This window comes from Glycine max, chromosome 17, assembly GCF_000004515.6.
Source record: "Glycine max cultivar Williams 82 chromosome 17, Glycine_max_v4.0, whole genome shotgun sequence".
Taxonomy (NCBI): Eukaryota; Viridiplantae; Streptophyta; class Magnoliopsida; order Fabales; family Fabaceae; genus Glycine; species Glycine max.
In genome coordinates, this window is record NC_038253.2 from 34,524,323 (window position 1) to 34,534,436 (window position 10,114).

The 10,114-nt window shown below is 31.5% G+C and overlaps 1 protein-coding gene across 10 annotated transcripts; it reads right to left on the reverse strand.

Moving 5' to 3' along the window:
* Nucleotides 1–2,675: 2,675 nt before the first annotated feature.
* Nucleotides 2,676–9,810, reverse strand: LOC100781088 (uncharacterized). 10 transcript variants are annotated; one of them, XR_005889209.1, is made up of 6 exons: nucleotides 9,408–9,810; nucleotides 8,329–9,313; nucleotides 7,514–7,611; nucleotides 5,454–6,634; nucleotides 3,120–3,177; nucleotides 2,676–2,978 (listed from the first exon to the last, which is right to left on the reverse strand). XR_005889209.1 is itself a non-coding variant. In XM_041010993.1 (5 exons), exons 1-4 carry the CDS (start codon nucleotides 9,534–9,536, stop codon nucleotides 7,579–7,581), a joined length of 411 nt encoding a protein of 136 aa, XP_040866927.1. In that variant the 5' UTR covers nucleotides 9,537–9,804; the 3' UTR covers nucleotides 5,237–5,570; nucleotides 7,514–7,578. The 10 variants fall into 10 exon arrangements, 2 of the variants coding, with proteins under 2 accessions (XP_040866927.1, XP_040866928.1); XR_005889212.1 differs by having other exon boundaries at nucleotides 5,454–5,570; nucleotides 6,530–6,634; nucleotides 7,514–9,313; nucleotides 9,408–9,804; XR_005889210.1 differs by having other exon boundaries at nucleotides 5,454–8,402; nucleotides 9,201–9,313; nucleotides 9,408–9,804.
* Between the last annotated feature and the right edge of the window lie 304 nt (nucleotides 9,811–10,114).

Sequence of the window (10,114 nt, forward strand, 5' to 3'; positions counted from 1 at the left end):
TGGGACCTTGTAGAATTACCAAAGGGTTGTAAGAGAGTTGGTTGTAAGTGGGTCTTCAAGACTAAACGTGACTCTCATGGCAACCTTGAACGCTACAAGGCTAGACTTGTTGCTAAGGGATTTACTTAGAAATATGGAACTGATTATAAAGAGACATTTTCACCGGTCTCACGAAAGGATTCTTTCAGAATTATCATGGCATTAGTAGCCCATTATGACTTGGAGCTACATCAGATGGATGTGAAAACTGCCTTTCTAAATGGAGATTTAGAGGAGAATGTTTATATGGACCAACCAATGAGGTTCTCAGTTGAGGGAAAGGAACACATAGTATGCAAACTAAAGAAATCAATATATAGTCTTAAAGTAAGCTTCCTGCCAATGGTATTTGAGGTTTAATGATGTCATTGTTTCCTTTAGATTTAAGGCAAATATTGTTTATCAGTGTATGTATCTGAAGGTCAGTGGGAGTAAGGTTATTTTTCTAATTCTGTATATTGATGATATCTTGCTTGCAGCTAACGATCTTGGTCTTCTTCATGAGACTAAGAAATTTCTCTCTAGAAACTTTGAAGTGAAAGATATGGGTGAGGTAAGCTATGTGATACGGATAGAAATATTCCATAATAGATCACAAGGATTGTTAGGCTTATCTCAGAAAGTATATATCAATAAAGTACTAGAGAGATTCAAGATGGAAAGGTGTTTAACATCGCCTATTCTAATTTAGAAATGAGACAGAGTTAGTCTCGCACACAATGTCCTAGAAATGATATGGAACGAAAACAAGTGAAAGTAATTTTGTATGCATCAGTTGTTGTTGCATCTGAGAGATGAATTTGTAGTATGTTTTGAGGCTACAATTAAGGCTAATTGGCTACAGAACTTTATTTCAGGGCTTGGAATTGTCAACAGTATTGCTAGGCCGCTGAAAATGTATTGTGATAACTCCGCAACAATATTTTTTGTAAGAACGACAAGTACTCTAAGGGTGCTAAACATATGAAATTGAGGTACTTTGTCACGAAGGAAGAAGTTCAGAAACAAAGAGTGTCAATAAAACATATTAGCACAAACCTTATGATAGTTGACTCTTTGAATAAGAGATTATTGCCCAAGACATTATAGAACATGTTGAAAGTATGGGCATTATTGTTATTGATGATCATTAAGTGTAATTTACCTTATGTAATTTTGCTGACACTCTGAGCTCAATTATGATATGTTTTTTATTACCTGTTCTCTATGTTTGCATGCATGTTTGTGTTAGAGTTATGTTAACAGGTTTTGTCTTGAATGAAAGACATTATGTTGGACCAATTATGTACTCCTAACTAATGATCATATTAAGGAGAAAACTAATTTGTAGTACATGGAAGGGACTATGTCGATTAGATGGTGTACAACTGCCATGACTCGAATTGGTTCCTGTTCTTAATCATGATATTATGATGTACCCAATGTATAAAATAATTTAGTCAATTTTTAATGGGCATTATGTTAGTTAATCTATTTATTTAGTTAGTCCATAATGTTTATTAATGTCACATGAGCCAAGTGGGAGAATGTTAGAATTAATGTCTCATGTGAGAGATATGTGACTTATGTAAGGACTAATAAATAAATAATTAACGATTAAGGACTAAATTGTAATTGGGCTTAATAGGAGAAGTTTATAGAGCTAACTACTACTTGATGGAAGTAGTGGTTATAAAAGGGGCTTAATACCCACTAACGTGAAATAAGGTTCCCTTCCCGACCAGAAAAGTGTTCTCTCTCATTCATAGCCATCATGAACGAAGAGAAGCAGAAACGAAAGGCCTAAGGAAGTGAAATCTTATTTCTCTTCTTTTTCAAGGAAATCAAAGTGTACCGGAGAGAAGTTCCTATGAAAAAAGGTACAAGTCTTCCTATGGAGAAAGGTACACATCATTATCTATTGTTGTTTATTAATTGTTTGTGAGAATCATAGGTTTCAAATCTTGTTGTTTTCTATCATTGATAGTCTAGGAAACCCCTAAAGAAATTTTACACATTGTATATAAAAAATACAAAATAATAAATTATTCTTATTCAATTTTTCTAATTTTATTGAATATATTTATGTATTAAAATTTAATGTTTTCTCTTATGATATCATATTATAAACAATGATAAATATATTAATTAGAGAATATTCCAAAAAATGGTTTACCCAAATGAATCCTTTCATATCTTTAGCCTCTAATTTTTATTCATAAAAGGTAATAAATAAATTAAGAGGTCAATCAAAATGATTGAAAGAATCATTAAAAAAACTGAATAAAAATTCAAATCAAATTTAAATAAAAACGCTATATTTTATTCACTTTGTATAAAATGTGATTTTTCAAAAAAAAAATTAAATTAATCCTATCATATTCTTAGCCGCTAAGTTTTATTTATGTTAGGTAAAACATAAATTATAAGATTGAAAATGAATAAAAAATATTAAAAACATAATTAAAATTGAAATCATCTTCAAAGAAAAACAAAAAAAATATTCATTTAAGTAAAATAACTTTTCAGAGAAATATTTAATTCAAAGTAATCCTTCCTAAATTGATATTAAAATTAAATCTATTCCCTAAAAAAACATATTAGGGCGTGGGTGAATCTGATTAGAGAAGATTGGTGTGGTGCCTATAAAATGGTCCTTCCAAATCCAATTTTTTTCACACTTGGCAATTGAAGAATTAACTAGTATCAATTTTTCACACTTGAAAAATTGTTACAAACTCTATTTTTTACACTTTGCAGTATTATTATATATTATTATCTATAATATGGTCACTCTTTCACCGAGGTTGGTCTCAGTCGTTTTTCCCTCAAAAATTAATTCTCTGCTAACAAAATTTCCTTCAGTAGGATGCTCAAATCCAAAATCCATAATAGCACAAAGCAACTCCGACTTTAGTAGAAAGTCTCTGAATCCCATACTGTGAATCCCAACATAGCCCCTACCAAAAATAAAAGAAAAAAAAACATTCAAAATCAGAATATCACAAAAACCAACATCATTCAATTTCCTGATATTATAAAAAAAAATAATAATCAAACAAGTGTACTACTAGAAACAATATCTATCTAGCTCGCTTCACCATTGACTTGATCTAGAAGGTCCTCGTTGTATGCTTCGTTCTTCGTTTCTCCCATTATCTACAAATCACCACAACACATTAATCCAAATTAAACAATGCTTTACAGAAATAGTAATGATAATAATAATAATTAAAAAAACAAAAGCTAAGGATTAGGCAAATAAACATAGTGGGAGTTTTAGGGTTTTGAATATGAAGTGGGTACCTAGTCGTAGAAGAGTTCAAGGGGGGCAAATGGAAGGACTAGTAGGGTTTTTGCAAAGGAAATTTTGTTAGTAAAGAATCAATATTGGAGGGAAAAGGGACTGAGAGAGATGAGCCTAATTGAAAGAGTGGGCATATTATATATAATAGTATACAATAATTCTATGATAGTGCGAAAAATATATTTTGATAACAATTTTTCAAGTGTGTTGGAAAATTAGATAATAGTATAGTACTTCAATTGCCAAGTACGAAAAATGTTGGTGTTGGAAAAACCATTTGATAGGCACTAATGGTCTTCTCTAATCAGATCCATCAATGCCCGAATTTTTTTTAGGATTTGATTAATGTGAATATCAATTTAGGAAAGGATTATTTTCAATAAAAAAATATGTTTGAAAAGTCATATTTTACATAAAATGAATAAAAATATATTTTTTCTTTGAATTATATTTGAATTTTAATTAGTTTTTTTTAATATTTTTAATTCATTTTGATCTTTTAAAATATTTTATACCTAAAATAAAAATAACTTACAGGCTAAGAATATAAAATATTTTCAATAAAATAATTATGTTTGAAAAGTCAAATTTTACTTAAAATGAATAAAAAAAAATAATGTTTCTTTAAATAGTGGTTTGGATTTTCTTCTACTTTGACCTAGTGAGAAATGTGATACTTGCTACTATCCTAGAACCCTACACTTGGCACCAATGTTTTGAAAACTAGGAACCGATGTGGTTACCAGACCGAACACTAAAAAATCGGAATTGATCTGGTCCTATTAATTTTTTTAAAAAATTTAACCTATAATATTTGTAAGATAAATTAAAATATATACATTCAAATATATCATATAAGTATCAATTATTTTTTTCAATTATTATTAATTTTAGTCTTATAAAAGACATAATTAAGTCATTTATATTAATAGATCCTACTTTTTTTTTATAATTTTATATTATTTTATTACTTAGAATATTATAATATTAAAAACGGTAAAACCGATTCAACTACCGTTAGACCATTGAACCTTGAATCAGTGTCTTCACCGATTCTATTTTAAACATATTGCTTAGCACCTAGGCTCAACAACACAAAGAATGCATTGATTATAGTTGTGCTAAGATTGTCGTTTGCACTATCTGTTTGCACCCAACCTAAGTTTGGAGTTTGGAGGATGCATCATCTTCCTTGCTTTTGTCTCGAAGGACATGTTACAACAAATCTCCTAGAGATCCAAACGTATGTTATGTATGTACCATGACAACATCTAAGGGACACCCTACTTCTCTAATAAAAGAAAAAATATATTTTTATTCATTTTAGGTAAATTTTTACTTTGCAAACATATTATATTTTGTTGAGAACAATCATTTCCTAAATTGATATTCACACTACTAGAAAATAGACTTTTTACATTGGTTATCGACGCCTTTCTACATCGGTTATCACGCGTAGTTGTAACCAGGTGTCGTTGAAAGACAACGACGGTTGAGCGACCGATGTTGAATTCTAGCATTCTACATCGGTTATTAGGACAACCGATGTAAAAATCTGTCAATTTTAAGGCTTAGAATGCCATATTTCTACATCGGTTGTCCTGAAAACCAATGTAGAATGCTAGAATTCTACATCGATCGTTCTAACAACCGATGTAGAATGCTAGATATTCTACATCAGTCGTTCTAACAACCGATGTAGAAGTATTAATTTTTTTTAATTTTTTTGCTTTTTGGAAGCAACAATTATAATGGCATAAAAATTGGTGGCATAGTCATTTCATTAAAAAGATATTTCTATAAACTAACTAATAATTACTAAACTAAATTGTTCATACAAAGAAAGAACAAAAGAATAAAATTAATCAAATTTAAACACCAATACTATATAAGTTTAGCAGAAAAACGTCTAAAAGTGCTGCTCACTAAAATTATATACACTAAAAGAAAATATTCAAAATTATTTAAAATTATCAAATTGAGCATGAAAGTTATATCAATTAAGTTTATACAACCGAGTAGTTTCAAGTTGAATTCTCTCCTACAAGATAATATATAAATCTTCATATTTGAACTATTTTATAGAAATCCATTGGTTAAAAATTTTCCTTATATAATTGTATATTACCTAATATTTTTTTCGTTGAAACACATGGTCATGGGGCACAGACTTTTCAATCATTTCTGATCGGAGTCACCATATCCATAGTCAAAAGGGAACCTCCAGCTTACAAAAATAAAGTACCTGGCCAAAATGAATTGAAATAAATCATGTGCGTTAGACCTCGTTATATATAAGCCGTGTTATAATCTCCTAATAGCCAACTTATTCTCATTCTTAATATCCACTATAGAATCTTTAATAGTATTTAAATTAAATTCATAGACTTATTTGTACGTAGTGTTTTTTTTTTATATTAATCAATTAATTATTGGAGATAAAATAGGAAAATAAAAGTTAACTAAGTAAATAATCTATTAACTTTTAAGCACATGTAGTTCTTCCATATAACATTTTTTAAAATTATATATTGTTAGCAATTAATTATTAAGAAGATATTTTCAACCTTTAAAATTATATAACAGAAATTTTATTTATATAATTTCTTTGTGTACAAGAATGGCGTGATAAAATAGTTGATGTGATGAAAATAGATAAAGAAATAACATTGCATGGGTGAATGTTAGATATGGCTAGCTTTATGCATGGATGGAGAAAGAAATTTCTGAGTAACATGAAAGAGGTCTATTTTTTATACCTCGTTCATGTTATTCAGCCAATTCGAAATACCATTGATGTTTGATAACACGGTTCATGCTTATATGAAAAGAGAAAATAATTATCAGGGTATCAATTCATGTTAGTAATCAGAACACATTAAAGAAGCACTTGTTGACTTTGGCATGTCCAAAAGTTTATTTAGCGCATCATTCATTTAAAATCAAGGAATCATAAAGAAAAAAGTTGTTTTCAAGTTTGTTATGCTCAATCAGAAGATGAAGTTAGGAATCATCTTTTAAAATCGATCGAGGTCCTTCTCCGCAAATTCCGTCACGACTGATTTAAAAGGAAGAAGAAAAAAAAAGACATAGATGAAAAAGGAAAAGGGAATGAAATTTAAAGTATATGATAGGGTTGATCCAGCCACATTAAAATCTAATTTTAAAGAACTTGGTACCATCAGGATCAGGCCATCAACATACCAATCAATACATGTTAGATCTTAGAAACATATGTTCAATTTCTCTTTCTGGGGTTTTGAGAAAGTAAATCTGAGTTCCCACTTCCCAATCCTCGTCAGCCCGTCCCTAAAAAAATGAAAATGAAATAGGAAAAAAATATTTGCTGTATATGAATTAAGTGGCAGCCAACTCAGACTAGGCATAGATGTAATGAACGACACAATCTTCATGATTTAATAATGAGGACATGAGGATGCCATATCACTTTCGAGTCTATATATTCTGCCAATTGTGATAACTTCTTATCATCCATCAAAACCTAAAGAACAAATCTCAGCCAATTCTAAACTTTTTGTTTGGTGTTACAGCCATTGGAATCGCTTGCAAAAAACAAATTGGCTTTTAAAAGTAAGGTATCATCAGAAAAAAAAAGGGTTAAGATGTGTTTGATTTGTGTTAAATTTGAACGTAGAGCTTTTTGTTGCGTTGCACCGATGCGCTGCTATAAAGGCTTAAAACATTACTTCATTGGACTGCAATTGAGGAAGATGACGGCAGGACTTGAAGCTGGTCTTTGATAAGAATTGTAACAACCGAAGAAAAGAAAAGTAAAGGGAAAAACACAATAAAAAGAAAAGTATATATATTGTTATTATGACTTTTTTATTGTCAGTTATATATATATATAATTTTTTTTTTGTTATTATAGTGGTGCATCTTCCACACACCACCAGCAGCTAAGCCAAGTGTTATTCCAATTATGATGTCCTTAACCACACTCGGACCTTTCAAGGTAGCATGGGCAATCCTAGGACCAGCCATTTAAGCTAGTCAATTCTACAAAAGTTACAAAACATTGTGCTATAAACATTTTGAACTCATCCTATGACTTCAGTTTTAAGAAAAAGATCTAACCACAAAAAGTAAAATAAAGCCACAAAAAATTCAAATGAAGGAAAAGAAAACAAGCTAACAAGAAAAAATATTAGTAGGAATGAAACGTACCTTTCATGCGGACCAAGAAAACAAGCTCACAAGAAAAAATATTAGCAGGAATGGTGTGATGACCACTATTTCAAGCATAAATTTTCAAAGCTCACTTCCTTCAAAGAATACATCAGTTATCAATCTCATATTCTGATTATAGAGTGTAATTAAAGGAAGAGGAACATACACTTATAATGCGATAAATTACGTAGAAATAGAAAGTAACTAACATGAAGTACAGGATATGATCATGTCAAAGGAGCTCTACTAATAATGAAATGGATTAGTCCAAGCTGTGACACAAGATATCCTAAACAAGTATTTTTCAAAAACCAGTTACACCCAGGTCCAAGGTCAAAAAGAAGCCTTACAGAGAATGGTCTATTAGTTAATAGATTTTGATACCATGACTACCCATCAAATAATTGGACTGAAAGATTCTCAAGAAAGGAACACAATGATTGTCACAAACCATGTAACAGGAATTACATTCGACACTGATAACTAATAATCATGGTCATTTTAACCCAAACAGCAGAAAAGGAAAAGTTATGCTTCAAAACTATTCCTAGTTTATTATATGATGAAAGCTCAACCCAACATCCTGAATCTATTTCTCAATTAGTTAACTTAAACCAAATTGCATATGAAAATCCAAATCATGGAACCTTGAGTCATGAAGAATATTTCAAAGTCAGCAGAATTGTAAGTGTTTTGGGGAACATTGATGAGGAAACTTGGCCTGGTTGTCACAATATAAAATTCCTAAAAAGATCTGAACAGTTTTATATTGAGTAATTTTAAAACATTACAATGGCAGGGGAATTTTTTACCTGAAACTCCCGTATTTTAAAAGTTGGGCTGAGAATTGCACACATAGTCCACCTAGGCTCCTTTTTAAAGAACTCTGTCAAAAAATTTTTAATAATAATAATAATAATAGTAGTAGTAGGTAAAACACGAGCCTTTGCAACAGCAATTACACAAGCAGTCCTAAGTTTATTTTCACACGAATCTTGTCTGCCAAACCTATATTGGAGGCCAAAAATTATAAGATATGATAGTAGTAGAAATTGCATCCATGGATATTGCATTGTCTCTCACTTCAAGACCTGAGGGTGCATCACCAATTTATTTGTTAAAAAGATTTTTTAATACATACTATGAGGAAGGTGAAACAGTTAATCAATACATACTATGAGGAAGACCTAAAGGAAAGCTTCTACCAGTTTGAGATAGCCAAGAGGTTGGAGAAACAGCAGAACACCTCTGATATAGATTGGGAAATTATCTTCTACTAGTATCGACAATTAACACAACAGTATTATCAAGAGGCTAAATGGTGCACAAATTTAGAAAGCAAAATCAAATAGACTAAAGCTTTTTAAATGATTTTGAAAAACCCAAATTCGCCAATTAAACTCAGATAAGAACCTCAAATGAAAAACTGCTAGTTGCCTAAGAAAAATACCAAAGCATGGGTCCTAATTAAACAAACAGATAGACTAAGTGTATTAGTTTTTTCTTCTTCTTAATTTTAGCAGTTCACTCACAATTCACAAAGCTTATTCGAAAGCGGGAAGAGAAAAAAGAAAATCCATAAAAAAACTAAACCCAAGCCGAGAAGCAAAGAAGCAACTCACGGTTTGCGAATAATTTTGAAAAGGAGAGTATTAGAGGCCAGGAGAGGTGCAACAGAGAGTACCCGGTGAAAGCGCTCGACAACTTTTGAAAGTCAGACACGACGTCATTCTCGCCGCCACCACCGTGCTGTGCAGCAGCAACATCGACTGCGTGCATCTCAGCTCCTGCGAAATCCTACAACAAACCAACGACAACAATGACAAATCGATAATTCTAAGGCTTGTTTGCGATTAGGAGCAAAAACGAACATTGTAGGACGAAGGGAAACCTGGTCAATAAGGATTGGTGAATAGGAGAAAAGGAGGAAGTTGTTTTGGAGAATGAAGAAGCGCGAATGTTGAATTTGATGGCTGATTTTATAGATGAAATTGATGTTCGTTGCGCAATTCTGCTGCATGCGAAAGCCATTGATGATGGGATCAAATTGGAAGAGGAACCAAAACAAGGCAAGGAAGTGTTTAGGGTTTTGCTTTTGGTATAGATCTGAGAAGATGATGGTTTGTTTCTAGGGACAGAGAAGAGAAAGAGGCAGAGAGAGTGAACCACCTCACTCAGTGCCGCAACGAAGAAGCGCGACCAGTGCGCTACCCGAGAGAGAGAAAGTGAAAATATCAAGGAGAAAGAGTAACAGCTGTATGATAAGAGAGAGAAAACAAAAAAAGGGTAAAAATACAAAGGCGGGTTTCAAAGACCGACTTTGTACATTATTCAATTACGGCAGTTTTCTAAATAACCGTCCTTAAACTCATAATTTATTACAATATTGCCACTGAATACTTTTCAAAAACGGTCTTTGGCCAACCGTCGTAGTTGAGTTGTCGCAATAAACACTTTTTGTAGTAGTGTCACATAAATCAAATCCTAAAAAAATAGGGCATTGATTTACTAACCTTTTGACAATTAATCTAGTGTCATTCCACCATCCTCCAAAGTTGTATAAATCTCTCATAAATATTATTGGCATTTCGACTTTTA

Coding starts and splice junctions, on each gene's coding strand:
- LOC100781088 (XM_041010993.1), bottom strand. CDS start 9,536: ATGCAGCAGAATTGCGCAACGAACATCAATTTCATCTATAAAATCAGC. Junction 8,403..9,138: donor TTCAAAATTATTCGCAAACC/GTGAGTTGCTTC, acceptor ATTTTTTGACAG/AGTTCTTTAAAAAGGAGCCT. Junction 7,612..8,328: donor TTAAAATACGGGAGTTTCAG/GTAAAAAATTCC, acceptor TATTCTTTGAAG/GAAGTGAGCTTTGAAAATTT.